The following is a 17,962-nucleotide window of genomic DNA, read 5'->3' on the forward strand; positions in this document are numbered from 1 at the left end:
TAGGAGTAGATAAAAAATCACTTCAAGTATCCGACTTTTGACACATTAGGACACATTTAATCTATAATATTCGCCAGGGATTAATCTTGAGAAAACAGGATGGTTTTTATTGAAATAAAATAAAAAAAATTAGGAAAATTTATATATTTTATAATGAACGTAGCTTGTGTATGTACCGCATGTATCGTATGTGTATGTACCGTAACGCGGTACTATTGAGATTTCATGCCTCAAGGTATATATACCTTGAGGCATGAAATCCATGGATTAATCCATATGGATTCATTTGCTTTTTCTGTGGTCATTAATCATCAATAGTCTGCACAAACATATTATAAAGAGATGTTGCAAAAACACCCATGAAATAAATAAATACAGTTACTAATTTTAGGGCATGTTTATTGGTTATGTAGAATAGATTTTCAAAGCCAATCGACAAGCAGTTACAAAGCCCATTTGACGTCAAAGTCTTTACTTACTTTACTTACTTTATATAAAAATTCTTTTTACTTACTTTATATAACTCTTTACTTACTTTATATAAAAATTACCTAGTCTTAAAAACAGGAACGTAAGTATGCTTTACGATAGAATTAAGCGGCATTGCCCAATCATAAGATCTAATATGTTTGATACGTTTTGAAAGGTATTTTTCGATATTTTTTTAAGAATTTTATGTTGTCTTTTATAGTTCAATGTTTTATTTAAATCAATACAGTAAACGTGTGTGCAATAGAGTCTCGACGATACATTCCCGGATTAAGTAGGCAACTGTAGATTCTTAACACGTTCCGTTGCGGCCAATGCGGGGAGTTTTATGGAGTCAAACCTCGCATAGGTATGTAGTATTTTCAACGAAGATCGAGATTCTGTGGGTCTTGACTTGGCAAATCGGATCGCTGAGAGGACTTAAGTTTTTTGTAGGGCCGACAAAAGATAATACTTGATTGATAATAAATAATTTCGATCTTAGAAAGTGAAAAACCCAGAGTATTCGACTAACAGATGTTTCAGTTTATGTATCGATAATTAGAGAGAGTCAAGTGGAGTGTTTGAAATCAATGAAGTGGTTGGAGTAGGCAATAGGGGTAAGCTTGTTCGGTTGGGATAGTCCTACAATTATTGCGCGTCTGGAGACACGGTATAGTAATTTTACTGATTCATTCAGCTTGAGAGAAGGCTTATGAATGCAATTACCGTAACCAAAATATATAATATGACGAAGTAGTAACGTCCGTAATGTTTTTAAAAATTCGTCACAGTTATTACTTTGTCGACGATTGACTCATGTTTGGGCTCCCAAAACAAAACTTCGCGAGAACTTTGTGAGCTGCGTATATTTCACGAGAAGCATAACAACGTTCCAGAGATGCTGATCGTCGGCAGAGCGGCCGGTATTTATAGTGATTTTTGCAAATCAACACGTGTATGAGTTTTTAGGTTAAGTATTGAAATAACACGTGGTGATTATAAATCACGTGTTGTTTTACATTACAATTAGTGTCATTACATCACAATTGATTCTAAACAGTTAAAAGATGTTTTCTTGATTGATTATTTGACTTATGTAACTAAAAGTGATTCTTTTAAATGCGTGAATCATCCATCGCGCCGATAAATATAATAGAACCATGAGGCGTGAGGTTGTCTACCCAGAAATGAAAAAAAAAATACAATTAAGACGTAAAATACAACTTTGACCCCCAGTATTAATGTGACCTACGTTATTCACGTTGTTCTCATGAATGATTGAATGTAGGATTACTAAGAACGAAATATATGAAAAGAGTTTGGAACGGACCGTTAAGATGTGAGTGAGAGAAAACGATAAGAAAGGGAGAAAGAGAATTACAGAGTGAATGACAGAGAAAAGGAAGAAGACGAAAAAGGTTAAATGAGCAAGGCGTAAAAAAAAGGTGTCAATTAATTTTTAGTTATTATATTGTAGAGGATTTTCAAACAGAAGAGTAAAATTACAACAGTGGAATAATTTTATTTTATGTGGTACGATCCCAATTTTACATAAATATAAAAAAAAAACACACAGTATATAAAGTAAAAGCTCACCTGATGCTGTGAACATAGAGAGATGAGGGGAAGCGACCATCAGGGTCGCATTAGTAGACCTCACATACGGAGGCCAGGTGGGCTGAGTGGCTTCGCAACGAAGGTGCAGGTAATCCCTGGCAGTAGCCACTCGAAGCCGCAACGATCTCCAACTCGAACGGAGGCCAAAATCATTGGCTCCCGATACTTTCGTATTGTTCACCATCCAGGGTTCAGTCTGTTATGGACGACATAAATATTTTGTATTAGAGAGTTTGTGCAGATATCTAACGGCCGTCTGGTATAGTGGTAAGTGACATGGTTACTACACAAGGGGGTCGCGGGTTCGAATCCCGCCAAGGGAAGATATTTGTATGATAAATATAAATATATTTTCCAGGGTTATGGATGTATATTAAATATATGTATGTGTGTAATAAAAATCTTACATTTATTTCCGTTATCTGGTTGATACCTGTAACACAAGTTCTTTACGAACTTATCACGGGACCAGTTAACGTGACGTGATTATTAGTAAATATTTATTTATTTATTATTATTATATGTACTGACGCTGTGACCGGGTCCTACAAAAACATTTGGTTAAAGAACAATAGACTTTTCTTAGTTAGTAAGTAACCTCGAGGATGATCTAAGAGTAGATCTGAATCCAGCTCAAGAGTTCAACCTTCTCCTCCAGATACCCATGTTATTTAAGCTAAAATGTTTTTGTACTGCTGCTGATGATTGTACTATGTAGGTATTAATACTGAAAAAATGCGTCTCGGAAAGGGACAAGGTGATGCTTGTTAAAAGACACAGCCAAATTAAACATTATTTTACACAATTTTTTACATGTACTACTGCTGGCAGTCATAACAAAAAAATCGAATTGAAAATTTTAGGTCATTATTTTCACCCACATTTAGGGTCCTGATCAATCCAGGACCTCTATGATTGCTGACATACAAAATAAAATTATCAAAAGCACTTCTTTTTTATTGCCATATGTGTGAACGAACTCACAGCCCATCTGGTGTTAAGTGATTACTAGAGCCCATAGACATTTCCAACGTAAATACCTCCACTCACCTCGAAATATAAGTTGTAAGGTCTCAGATAGTTATAACGGCTGCCCCACCCTTCAAGCCGAAACGCATTACGGCTTCACGGCAGAAATAGGCGGGGTGGTGGTACCTACCCGCGCGGACTCACAAGAGGTCCTACCACAAATACCTTAAAGTCCTATTATCAATTAAATAATTCGTTGATATTATAATATAAACTCATATTTTAGTTGAAGTTGAAGACCATTTTTGAATTCATATAATTTCAATTACAAAGACCTTTCTTTATTTGAATAAAGTAAATTTAATAACGTAATATTTAAATTTGCTTATTAAAGTAATCCTTTTAATTATAATTTCAGCTCAGCTCATTTTCCCATCGCTGAATGAGCTGAAACTTACCGCCGGACCCAAATGGAGAAGAGTTGCTCAAGATAGAAAACAATGGAGACTACTGGAGGAGGCCTTTGCCAGAAGGCACACTGAGTTGAGAGACATCTTATAAACAAACAAACCAAAAGATCCAATCACAAAGATAAATCTCACCCAGTTTAAAGGGCTAATTATTATTATTATATTATTATTTAATTATAATAATATTAATCGGCTTTCGCTAACATCGTGTTAATGAATATTAAAATTTTATTACATTATTTACTTAGTCTATAGATTACTGGTGGTAGGACATCTTGTGAGTCCGCACGGGTAGGTACCACCGCGCCGCCTATTTCTGCCGTGAAGCAGTAATGCGTTTCGCTTTGAAGGGTGGGGCAGCCATTGTAACTATACTGAGACCTTAGAACTTATATCTCAAGGTGCGTGGCGCATTTACGTTGTAGATGTCTATGGGCTCCAGTAACCACTTAACACCAGGTGGGCTGTGAGCTCGTCCACTCATCTACGCAATTTTTTTTTATTTGTTTAGAAGAGCGAATAAGCTGACAGTCAGAGTTGAGTGAAAGCCGGAACCAGTTCTAAAACTGGTTTTCTGTTGAATTCTATATTATGGTATTCTATTATAAAATGATTCTCAATAAATAAAATTAAATAAAAAGATTAACCGTTCTTCAAACGAAATTTAAAGAGAACTCTTTACAGCAACAGTAGTTTGTATGTTTGTCTAAAATGTACGAAATATTATTATTTTTTATTGCTTAGATGGGTGGACGAGCTCACAGCCCACCTGATGTTAAGTGGTTACTGGAGCCCATAGACATCTACAACGTAGACGCGCCACCCACCTTGAGATACAAGTTCTAAAGTCTCAGTATAGTTACAACGGCTGCCCCACCCTTCAAACCGAAACGCATTACTGCTTCACGGCCGAAATAGGCAGGGCGGTGGTACCTATACGCGCGAACTCACAAGTGATCCCACCACCAGTAATTACGAAAATTATAATTTTGCGGGTTTGATTTTTATTACACGATGTTGTTCCTTCACCGTGGAAGTGAATCGTGAACATTCGTCGAGTACGTATTTCATAAGAAAAATTGGTACCCGCCTGCGGGATTCGAACACCGTTGCATCGCTTCAACACGAATACACCGGACGACTTACCCTTTAGGCCACGACGACTTCAAAAATCTCCATATTTGGCATGAAGAGCCGATGATGAAAAAATTTGAAACACCCTATGTACTAAATTGCCACAATTTAAGTAACCACGAAACCTTATTACTAATGATCTTATTAAACTAAAACCGATTAGCCGAAGGCGGTCAATTAAATTAAAAGTATATATTTGATATTATAACACTAAAATTAAATATTTATGCACACACAGACGAACGAATAAGCGAAAATAAAAGAAAACTCAATTTTGTGACTAAGCAAACATTATATTTTATGACTAAAACTTGTTTTACGATTTAATCTCGTCTTTTTATTAATACGCTTTTATTAGCTTCAGACGTATGTATTGTTTGTAACGGAATCTTTGAACATGATTTTGACCCCTTTTAAAATGTCGGATTAACTGGAAATTTGGTATACTTATTAAGGATCGAAAACAATTCAATATTTAAAAAAAAATGAAAAATTTAAATTCAGCTAAAAAATGACCAATAAATAATAGTTTAAAAAAACTAACAAAATACGCTTTTATAGAAAATCCAACTAAAAATAGAAAATAAATTTTAATAAATTCGAATTAAAAATAGTGTAAGAAAAAATGATTGTAATATTGTAAAAATTAACAGATATGAGTAGAAGGGTTATTTTGACAATATCCTGAAAAGCACCCCAAGCTTTTTTACAATAAAATCATGTTTTCTTACACTATCTTTAATTCAAATTTATTAAAAAAAAAAAATTTAACTATTATTTATTATTTTCATAACATTATTTCCAACGTTTCATGCACTATATATAAATAATAAGTAAATGAAAAAACACGAAATTAAACTATGAAATTATTTTTAATTGTTAACACCTACGATACGTGATAGCCCGGAATAAATACTATATTAATCATATACCCTTTCTGGTCTTCCATCGATATACCACATAATGTTAGCTGGAGGCATAGCAGGACCTGTGGTGCAGTTTAGCTCCATATCCTCTCCCAGTTGCGCGCTGCTTGGAACCCCTACGACTAGTGGGTCATCCTTCAGCGTCACTACAATCAAGAAGATAATAATGCTAAATAAAACACCAAAATCCTTATTTATTGAGACAGAATTATGGCGGGTAACCATCATACAAACACAAGATATTTGACAGAGGCCTGAATCTCACTTACGACATTTGCAAGAAAAGCCTGCATAAATAAACAAGTTCCGTATAACAACATTCGGACCATCGGTCTACCGAGAAATATCACCGGCTCTGCGGAAGATCTTCCCTTTTCTTTATTGTATAGGTGGGTGGATGAGCTCACAGCCCACCTGGTGTTAAGTGGTTACTGGAACCCATAGACATCTACGACTAAAATGCGCCCCTCACCTTGAGATATAAGTTCTAAGGTCTCAAGTATAGTTACAACGGCTGCCCCACCCTTCAAACCGAAACGCATTACTGCTTCACGGCAGAAATAGGCAGGGTAGTGGTACCTACCCGCGTGGACTCACAAGAGGTCCTGCCACCAGTCCCTTCGTCATTATACCTCTACACTGGTGACCACGACGTGATATGAACACGCAACCTCTGATCACTTAATCCACCTTCAAATAGATATCAAACTCACCAGCTACTGTAAGATTCTTTGTCTGCTTCACAACGGCAAACCTTGGTCTTTCAGTAGACACCTCACACGTGAAAGACAGCCTCATGTTGTAAGTCCTGGGCAGTACTACGCTGATGCTGCAAACATGCTCGTTACAGGAGCCTCTGGTCACGCCCGCTATCGTTGTGTTGAATGTGCGGGTTTGGGGCTGTTGAAATAGAGATGTGGTTTCGGTAAAACTGAGGAAAGAAACATATGTAGTACAGTTTAGGAATTTCTTCTATATAATTAAATAAAGAACACTATTTAGGTCTTATGTCACCACTTTTGTTGCGAACCAATATTTTCTCCACAGCTATATTTATTTACAACTAGCTGACCCGGCAGACTTTGTAGTGCCTCAATCGATAAATAAAAGACCTAAGCTTTTGTATAAAATAAACTTAAAACAAACAAAAGGAAACCGTCCGACGGGGGACACATCAAAGGAAAAAGAAAATTGTTATATTTATTTAATTCCGAGCATTTTCATATTTATCTACCTTTTAAACCTTCCCTGGACTTCCACAAATAATTCAAGACCAAAATTAGCCAAATAGGTCCAGCCGTTCTCGAGTTTTAGCGAGGCTAACGAACAGCAATTCATTTTTATAATACCTAGTCAGGTCATAAGTATTGTCACACAGTAAAAACTTTTCTTTTAGAATGCTGGCCACAAAAAAGTTTATTGAATTCGAATTTCGAATTGTTCATGAAAATAAAAATAGTATACATTTAGAATTTTACTCATTTTTAAATATGGAGTGGACGCTTAAAGAAGACCGTGTTGCAGTTATTACGTTGCATCGTTGCGGTTACGCGCCAATTCAAATTTTTAACATACTGAAAATTTTGAATATAACCAAAAGATTCGGTTATCGTACCATCAAACGATACAATGAAGACTCTAGTGTAGATGACAGGTCAAGAAGTGGTCGCCCTCGGTCTGTTAGGACTCCAGCAGTGATAAAAGCTGTGAAGGCGCGAATTCAAAGAAATCCCAAACGTAAGCAGAAACTGTTGGCCCTTCAGATGGGGTTAAGCAGAACCACGGTGAAAAGGGTGTTAAATGAAAACTTAGGGCTTCGGGCATATCGAAGAAAAACAGGACATCGTTTGAATGCTCGTCTAATGGACCTGAGACTGAAGAGATGCCGCGCTTTGTTGAAGCGGTACGCGGGAAAAAAATATCGGGAAATTCTTTTTTCGGATGAAAAAATTTTTACCGTAGAAGAGAGCTACAACAAACAAAATGATAAGGTGTGCGCACACAGTAGTGAAGAAGCGAGCAACCGTATTCCGCGTGTCCAACGAGGTCATTTTCCATCCTCGCTCATGGTACGGTTGGGAGTTTCTTATTGGGGCTTAACTGAGGTACATTTTTGTGAGAAAGGTGTAAAAACGAATGCAGTTGTGTATCAAAATACAGTCCTGACGAACCTTGTGGTACCTGTTTCTCATACCATGTTCAATAACAGGCACTGGGTATTCTAACAAGATTCGGTGCCAGCTCATAGAGCGAAGAGCACACAAGACTGGCTGGCGGCGCGTGAAATCGACTTCATCCGGCACGAAGACTGGCCCTCCTCCAGTCCAGATTTGAATCCGTTAGATTACAAGATATGGCAACACTTGGAGGAAAATCATGTCGAATTATAATGGTCACGACCCTCAGCAGTGAGGAAACGACGCGAGGAGGAGGAAAAGGCGTGCTCAAAGCCTCATCCCAATTTGGAGTCACTCAAGACATCCTTGATTAAGGTAGCCGCCGATATTGACATGGACCTCGTTCGTGCTGCGATAGACGACTGGCCGCGCAGATTGAAGGCCTGTATTCAAAATCACGGAGGTAATTTTGAATAAACTTTAGTGTCATAAGAATCTATGTTTTGTTAAGTTCATTTTGGTATATGAATGGTTACATAATGAATAAACTTGTTTCAATTATTTTACATTAAACATGTGACAGAATTTATGACCTGACTAGGTATATAGAGATAGATGTTTTTTGTGCCTATGAATATAAGCGACTGCTCTTTAGTGAGTTGAATTATAAATCTGGATTTTATAATACTAACCTGTTGTCCAGGACTGTATCTAAATATCTCGTTGTTCCCTCGGTACCACTTGACGGAGTGCAAGGGTGGGTCGCCCTTGTCGTTCGCGTAGTGGCATTTCAGGTTGGCTTCCCGGTACGGGTCTCCATACCTTGGAACTTCTAGTAGGGTGATGTTGTGGGCCGTGACTATTACTGCAGACAAATGAAATATTTGTTACTTCATATAAAAAGTTGAAGAGGCAACGGTAGGCAACTTGGCTCGGCCCCTGGCATTGCTGAAATCCATGGGCGATGGTATCCACTCAACATCAGGTGGGCCGTATATTCGTTTGCCAACAAGGGTAATAAAAAAAGCAATGGTGGTAGGATGTTTTGTTACTGGTGGTATGATGTTTTCTTTACTGCTGGTAAGACGTTTTGTTTACTAGTGGCAGGACGTTTTGTGAGTCCCCACGGGCAGGCGGGACGAAGTCGTCGTGGCCTAACGGATAAGACGTCCGATGCATTCGTGCTGAGCGATGCACCGGTGTTCGAATCTCAGGCGGGTACCAATTTTTCTAATGAAATACGTACTCAACAAATGTTCACGATTGACTTCCACGGTGAAGGAATAACATCTATACTAATATTATAAAGAGGAGAGATTTGTTTGTTTGTTTGTTTCAAATAGGCTCCGAAACTACTGGACCGATTTGAAAAATTCTTTTTCCATTAGAAGCCGACATTGTCCCTGATGAACATAGGCTACTTTTTTAATTTTTTTTTTTTTTTTTGTTTTCATGTGTGTTTTAATATTTCCGAAGCGAAGCGAGGGCGGGTCGCTAGTCGTGTAATAAAAATCAAACCCGCAAAATTATAATTTGCGTAATTACTGGTGGTAGGACCTCTGGTGAGTCCGCGCGGGTGGGTACCACCGCCCTGCCTATTTCTGCCGTGAAGCAGTAATGCGTTTCGGTTTGAAGGGTGGGGCAGCTACAGTTGTACTGTAAAAACTGAGGCTTTAGAACTTATATCTCAAGGTGGGTGGCGGCATTTACGTTATAGATGTACATGGGCTCCGGTAATTGAAATTATTTAATTATTTTTCATTCTAAGCAATGAAAAATAAAAAAGGGCATGATTTTTTCTGAAAGTTGGTCTTATCGCAATATCAATACTAATGCGTGTTCAAATTTACTAAATCTAATTCTGGTCTCAACTTCTATTATTGTTACGGCTCGAACTACCGTACTATGTCCCTATTTGCCGGTTATTAGTTAGCCATTGTTCGAATGCAATGAAAAATCGACGTCATCTCTCAAGGTGGGCGACAGCTTTCGAATTATCGAGTCCGTGTCCTGTGAGAGTAATCTGCCCACAGTTGTCCACTGCTGGACATAGACCTCTCCCAATCCACACTACTGAGCCCGGTATTTGGCTGTCCTCATCCACCTCCTGCCGGCTAGTCGGGGTCATCGCATTAGCTAGCCAGGGAGCATCCCACGTGGGTGTGGTGTCCCAGGCGTGGGGGTAAACTATTACCAAATTATAAAAATACCTGCCAAAATATACTGGCATTGTTAGCACAGATAAGCTGCTACCTATATCAAAGTATTCATCTCAAATTTTGTTTTAAATGAAAGTTATCACGCCAGTCCCATCCATATTCAAATTCAGCACTGCTTGCTAAGTTTGGACATTCAATAAATAACTAACACCGAAATTCAGTACTCTCGTAACACTACGTCATTCCACACGACGATAAACCCCTAGAAAATATTAATTTATGAAAATCAATTTGCATACGAAACAATGTAGTTATGAACTTGTTCCAGGGATGGCAAGTTTTTAATCAACGGTACGAAGGCGAAACAAAATAACTACACGAAGTTTAAAAGCACACTGCACAATCTATTCGGCTAACTGATAAAATATATAAACTATGAAACTGATAATTTGTTTTTTACGTTTCGTTGACTTTAAGTTTATTCAAATAATGATTGTTTCCAGCCTGGCGAAAAATCAAGGAAAAAAAGCGATTCTATGAATCTGAAGCAAATTTTAAACCCGTCTAAGTTTAAAAAAAAAGAACATCTACAAAGCAGTATGTAATTGAAGGCATTCGAATTTAGGCGGATTGTTCTTCTTATAATTCTAATTCTTGATATTGGCATTATGTATGTCATGAATATGACGTTTGCATGTTCATATTGGCAAGATTGTTTTCGACCTTTCGTTTCCATTTCATACTTATTAGAATTTACGCTATTTGTAAGGCACTCCCGTCTCTTAAAACGTAGTGGTTATATCCTCTTTGAGCGATTCGTCAAATTAGCATTTTTTTTTTCAACTATGATATTTATGATAAAAAAAACGTTTAAAATGTCACCAGAGTCTATACAGTTGTAATTATAAAAACTAGCACGTTTTTGATATTAAAATAATAATGACACATCTAGGTGAACCATTGGTCCCCTGAGGAATTGATTGTTTAAAAGATTCCCGCTTTGTTCTCTTCAGTATTCCACCACCAGATAGAAGAAAAAGTCTTCCTTAATATATGAAACTGATGTGATTATCAACTATGCGTTTTCAAGGGTTACTTTTCCTCCGTACTTGGCTCTGTAATTAATCTCCTACACTGTTTTTCCGATGGCTTATGATTCTTCTCCAATAGAAATTTGAAAAGTCTTCAGCTATAAGCTCACTATGGGTTCTGCCTCTACTACTGCCAATCAGATCAGTCAAGACTTGGGAGTCCATAAGGACTTTGTTATAAAACAAAGAAATGGTATTTCACACCTTGTCAACGACTACCCAGCCAAACTATAGCCAAATCCTTAGATGGAAGCTTCTCTGGCCTAATTGTCATCGAAACTGTAATGTGGCCAGAATTATCGTTACGTTCGTCCCTCAGTCATATTGGTCACTACTTAACAGAGGTAAGACCCTTATTTGTTCATTAATCGTACCTTTTAGGTCAAAACCGCTTTGAAATTCAAAGTAACCCTTACCAAAATCATTCTGAAACTCGTGTTTCCGTGTGAGAATATGTTAACACACAAACGACTCGGTAAATTTACCCCATGTGTTACACAATGTTCTAGTTTAAATTGAAGCAAATTCGTCTGACGTTTATATTATTGCTGTAGGAGTGTGCTCGTAATAGAAATGGTAAATGAAAGGCAGAGTAAATTTCGTATCAACGAAAAGGATGGATGTATGTTGAAAAAAGAGTCAAGAAATTAAATGATGATTTAAAGGCATGTACCTAGTTCTCTAGATCAAAAATCTCATAACAGACAACGTATAAGCTGACATTACTAAAATAGCTGCTTACTTTTTAAATTTAGACTAGAGGTCCCGCAGTAGTCGAAATTTGACTATAATTAATTGGAATTGTAAGTTTGTACACTATTATGATTGTATTTTATACTTCTATAATCACAAATTTCGCCAAGGCTACACTATTAAAAAATATTAACAAAGACAAACAATATTTAACCTATTCTCAGTTTGACCACAGACGTCAAGAACAAAAGTTTGACAATAAATAGTATGCATGCGTGTGTGCGTCAAATACATGATATGTAGTGTGTGTAATGTTTTCTTTATTGATTTAATGTATCTTTTAAACATTATTTTAAAAAAATATTAGCATTGTGCACTTCTTCTCTGTATTCTCTATAAGTGTGGAAAATTTCATACTCCTCCGTCCGCGCAATTTTCGTAAAAAGGGATACAAAGTTTTTGCTTCACGTATTATTAAATTTAGATACACAGTTTCTGATTGAAGAAGACTATGGTGGCACCAAATATCATAGATCAAGTCATCTTTAAAAATGTCAAATTTTACTCACTGTGACGTCACTGAAATATCCCAACCAATGCTTAATAACTAAAACGGCATCACAAAAACGTCTACGATTTCTTTCCTGCCAAAGCCTCTTGCTTCAGTACGAAATCTTAGTTTGCAAACAATGGGATTCTCTAGGAGCGAGGGTGGTTTTTCATCGCAACGCACCTGGCGCCCTGACCTCTATACATACTTAATGAGCTACTTAAGACTAAGTTATCAACCGTTAAGTACATCTTTACCGAGAACGTTTCAGCATCAAGTATTCAAAAGCTACACTTGGCTTCTATTTTCGTTTAAGAATTTCGCTCGAGTTTGGTTTGAGTTTTTTTTTTTATATATATATATTTTTTTATTGCTTAGATGGGTGGACGAGCTCACAGCCCACCTGGTGTTAAGTGGTTACTGGAGCCCATAGACATCTACAATGTAAATGCGCCACCCAACTCGAGATATAAGTTCTAAGGTCTCAGTATAGTTATAACGGCTACCCCACCCTTCAAACCGAAACGCATTACTGCTTCACGGCAGAAATAGGTGGGGTGGTGGTACCTACCCGTGCGGACTCACAAGAGGTCCTACCACCAGTAAAATTTATTTATATTATATAATTATAAATTTATATATAAATTAAAATAAATTTATATAAATTGCGAGGTTAAAGTGAAACTTAATTTCAATGTGGTATATATACCTATACATTTTTTTTATTGCTTACATGGATGCACGAACTGATGACCCACCTAGTGTTTAAATGATTACCGGGGCCATCCACCTTGAGATATGAGTTCTACGGTCTCAATATAGCAACAGCTGCCCCACCCTTCCAACCGAAACGTATTACTGCTTTACGGCAGAAATAGGCAGGGAGGTGGTGGTACCTACCTACCCGTGCGGACTCACAAGACGTCCTACCACCAGCATATTTTAGAAATGGTTTTTTTTTTGTTCTAATAGATGGGCGAAGACCCTGCGCCATAAAGTGATTATCGAAACATGTGGATATCATTATCACGATGTGAATGCCGCCTACCACCTTAAGACATGAGGTGAAAGTATCAATTGCATAGCATAACGCCTGTCGGACCCTTTAAATCAGAACATGTAATTACCACTACGCTACCTCCAGTAATTATGAGAAGTTATATTTTTTGCGGAGTTTATTACACAATTTCTTTTAAGTCATGGAATTCGTTCGTAAGCAAGTGCTGTGTGCGTATTTCTTTAGAAAATTCTTACCTAGCTGCGGGATTTAAGCTCACATAATCACAACACTTAACACGAGTACATCTGACTTTTTATAGACCATGACAAATTCTGTCCCTGTTTTTAACTTTCAACAATTAGACAAGCTCATGTATATTGCGACATCTGTATGTTTGGTAGTCACTCAGAAATTAGGACAGTTGGATTCTTTAGCCATTTACTGTAAAAAGCAAGCTAGTAAAAACTTTTCGGTCTATTTTTTTTTTATTGCATAGATGGGTGGACGAGCTCACAGCCCACCTGCTGTTAAGTGGTTACTGGAGTCCATAGACATTTACAATGTAAATGCGCCACCCGACTTGAGATATAAGTTCTAAGATCTCAGTATAGTCACAACGGCTGCCCTACCTTTCAAACCGAAACGCATTACTGCTTCACGGCAGAAATAGACAGGGCGGTGGTACCTACCCGCGCGGTTTCACAAGAGGTCCTATCACCAGTAATTATGCAAATTATAATTTTGGGGGTTTGATTTTTATTACACGATGTTATTCCTTCACCGTGGAAGTCAATCGTGAACATTTGTTGAGTACGTATTTCATTAGAAAAATTGGTACTCGCCTGGGATTCGAACACTGGTGTGTCGCTCAACACGAATGCTTCGGACGCCTTATCCTTTAGGCAACAACGACTAATAAGCTATTTACAGTTCTGCTCTTAGTAGGTACAAAAACAACTGATTAAATCTTCAAAGCCAACCAGTGAGTCGTCGCCGAAGTGGTTCTCTCCGTCCATTTATGAGTCACACAAACACTTTACGTACGAAGGCCGGATTTAGGGTCCATTACATCGACCCGATTATCTTTCGCTCCATCTGGTGCCTTTTTGGCGGAAACCCCCGCTGGGCTACATCAAAACGTTGTAGCTGCTTTGAACGTATGCTCTCTTTGATGTCCGTTGCGTTTGGATTTGAAAGACTTATGTTTTTTTAGGCGGCCCTTAATTTATGACTTTCATGTTTATGAATTGAGGTTTTGTCGGAATGATTTTTATATGGGGTAGCCAAAAAAGGCTGGACTCCGTGATGTGTATTTCAAAAGATCTATGTCCAGGGTTAGCACGTGTTTTAACTAGCGACTGGATAATGTCGCTATCTTGGCGAGAGAAACAAAGATAAACAGTTATTAATATTTAGTTCAGTTTTATATAATTTATTTGCCTACAATATTGCCGTTTATTATACTATTGATGTATCTCTGCCAACGAAATGGTATTTTTTCAAAGCTCTTATTAAATAATTTACGGGAGCCAAAAAAATTTTATTATTTACGGGAGCCAAAATATTTCATTTTATACTGCCTCTCAGGTATTGAATTTTTTCGTTGCCAAGAAATCGTCCAAACTTTAGAAAATGTAGTATTCGATCGGCGCAACGCCTGATGAGTACGGTGGATGACGCAATACTTCCAACCCTAGCTCTTGTATAATAGCTTAAAGACAGTATATTGTATCCTATGAGGTCGACCGTTGTCGTGTAGGAGCGGCGGAGAGGAGGATTAAACCAAGGCTCGCCGGAGATTCGCGAGCTTCTCTATCATTGCGTCCAGTTTCTTACAGTCCACATCCACAGTAATGCTGGTGCCATTTGGTAAACAATTGTGATGAATTGTACCGGCACTAGACCACCAAGCAGTGACCATATAATTTTAGAGCTAGATTTTCGTTTAGAGCATTACCTAGGCGTTGAACCAGGGTATAACCAATATAATGACCGGTTACAATTATCAAAAAGAATATATTTTTCATCGCAAGTGAAAATGCGATCAAAAAATCCCTTGTTATCTATGTTTGCTAAGCTAGGTAATTTTTTTTGCTTAACACCTTCGTCACGTCACGATCTTTCAATTCTTGTAACACCCACTTATCAAAATGTTTAACCTTGCCAATTTGATGCGAATGGACAAATATTGTTTTGATGTTAAGCTTGAAAGCAGCTACTAACTCAGCGGTGGATTCATTATCCTCAGTTTCCACTATCACCTTTAATTCGTCGTTGTTAGCTGTAGTTTCATAGGATTCGTCTTTTAAATCAAAATTTCCATGTCGGAAGCGTTCAATCCTATAAAAAGATTTGCGTTCTTTCGTAGTGTTCACTCCGTACATGTCATTAATGCTATGAGTCGTTTTTGTCGCATTGCTATTGTGACGAAACACGTAATACCCGATGACGTTGACTTACTTCCGACGTTCTGCTGTTTTGTTTACTCTTTCGTAATTTGGAATGCACAGCTGGCGGCCCCATTCATAACAATGGATTATAATAATCCGTTTCTTTCGATAACATATTTAAGGCCTTTTCTTTAAAACGGGAAGTCTTAAGCTATATAGAAGCCGTAGTTTATAGTCTTTCCTCTTGACTCTGGTGGCATGGGGCAGAGCCAAACCACTGCCTACCTGAATTTTAGTACTAATTTCAATACCACGTAATGTAAGGTGATCAGTTAATAAAACTATGACGCGCGGGGTCGACGACCTTACGTGAACGTAGGACACCCTCAGGTACTTGCAATTTAGATTAGGTTTTTTTTAATTGACGAAATAATTACTTCTTAAGAGCCATCTGGTGCTGTTATCGAAGTTGTTGTCAAAGCAGATCACATTCTGACTGTCGCAGTATCATTTCTTGATGGAAATAATAAAACTCTTAAATAAATAAATGATTACCCACTGAGGTTCTCGCCAAACATTAATGGATCATGATTCCGATCCGGTGGTACATTCTGCGAAGTAGCGCTCTTTCTAAGGTTATTGTTAGCTAATTAATTCTCTTAGGTTGAGCTCGTGAGCTAATATAACCGTCCGCGAGATGCTGAAATTGCCCCTTAGGCTACCAGTGAATAAATTGGAAAAAAAATATTAAAATCCCACAAATATGTCACTTGCCTATTTCAAAGTCGAGTCAATACAAGATGGCTGTCCTATCTACATTTCTTCTTCAGAGTAATACTAATAAATTAGTTCTTTTTTTTCACTTGGTATGTATTTACATATTTTTGCAGTAAAACTCAAGGAATTTCCACCGGAATAGGGTTATTGTGTTTTTTGCGTCACAAAAGCCTTCATTTTCCCATTTTTTCTTTGCGTGCCATCAAATTTTTTTTCTTGATTTCTGAGTTCGCAGCTTAATGAGTATTTAGATTGATTTACAAAGTTTCTTATCTTTGTCTATGGTAAGGTAATTTTAAATATTAGAATTTATTTAAAAAAAAAACAGCAAACATTGCTAGACGTAGAACGAATCATCTAAGGTACGCACGGATAACCTCCAAATCAAGTGATCTAGGTTTGACACTAGGAATCGAGCTATGCCCATCAGCGGAAATATTTGCAATACTAAATAGTCCTGAGGATGAGTTCATAAAACTTAGCTTTTATGATATTAAATTAGGTCCGATCCAGCAGTTTAAAAGAGTGCTCCGGAAAAATGTTAATGCAGAAATACACGGCGTGGTACATGCGAATTCGTTGATCTTTTCAATTCTTTGTCATACAAACAAGCGATAGTCACCAGTGGAGCGTGACCAAAATTCCCAAAGTAACTAAATATGATCATTCCGGATTCATCAAAAATATCCTAATATCCGAGACCACGGTATACGTAATATAAAATCGAGAAAATATCTCCGGTTACGCAACCGGGTCCCGCGGAAATTGGAAGCCATTTTCCAAGTTAATTGTTTTTCTCGTTAGCGGATCCTTCAAGTTTGGAGGGCGGTGTAGTGGTCATCTTAATTACTTTAAAGGGTCTTTGTTTTCGTAATGTTGAATTAAATTTGCTAATTAGACAATAATTATCAATTTACATCGATACATTTTTGACTAGCTATATCCGGCCCTGTTTGATTGTGACCAGTGCTAGCTTATGCGTTAGGAATTGAATGGAAAAATTGCGATTTTGTGATATCTTCGATCTCATGTGATTAGTTGGTTAGTGGCATCACGTTGTAATGTCTATGGACTTTAAAAATACAATTTCAGAATATATAGTATTCAGCCAGGTTGTAACTGGAAGATAAAAGTGTGTGATTTACTGGTGGTAGGACCTCTTGTGAGTCCGCACGGATAGGTACCACCACCCCGCCTATTTCTGCCGTGAAGCAGTAATGCGTTTCGGTTTGAAGGGTGGGGTAGCCGTTGTAACTATACTTGAGACCTTAGAACTTATATCTCAAGGTGGGAGGCGCATTTACGTTGTAGATGTCTGTGCTCCAGTAACCACTTAACACCAGGTGGGCTGTGATCACGTCCACCCACATAAGCAATAAAAAAAAACAGTTTTTTTTTTTATTGCTTAGATGACAGTCTCATATAACTCATACTAAGCGCTTTTTTATTAACAGTCAATAGCGTCAATCTGCTACGCTTAATCCTAGCAACTAGCCCGAACTCACTACCTTGCTGTGTCGCGAAATAGTCATACAATTCGGCTGAAGGAGAAATTTACCTACGAATTATGTACTACTGTTTCAATTTAGTACGAACAG

General features: G+C 37.6%; 1 protein-coding gene across 2 annotated transcripts in view; it reads right to left on the reverse strand.

The window, feature by feature from the left end:
- The window catches only part of LOC114248048 (uncharacterized), a 42,917-nt gene that overhangs the window by 14,234 nt on the left and 10,721 nt on the right, over positions 1-17,962 (reverse strand). For both annotated transcript variants that reach the window (XM_089734074.1, XM_089734073.1), the window contains exons 2-5: positions 8,397-8,569; positions 6,301-6,487; positions 5,594-5,733; positions 2,068-2,284 (exon numbers count right to left, since the gene is read on the reverse strand). In XM_089734074.1, coding sequence (XP_089590200.1) covers positions 2,068-2,284; positions 5,594-5,733; positions 6,301-6,487; positions 8,397-8,569 — 717 coding nt within the window. The remainder of the gene's footprint in view (positions 1-2,067; positions 2,285-5,593; positions 5,734-6,300; positions 6,488-8,396; positions 8,570-17,962) is intronic.

The sequence above is a fragment of the Bombyx mandarina genome, chromosome 17, assembly GCF_030267445.1.
Source record: "Bombyx mandarina strain Sakado chromosome 17, ASM3026744v2".
In the NCBI taxonomy this organism is placed as follows: domain Eukaryota; kingdom Metazoa; phylum Arthropoda; class Insecta; order Lepidoptera; family Bombycidae; genus Bombyx; species Bombyx mandarina.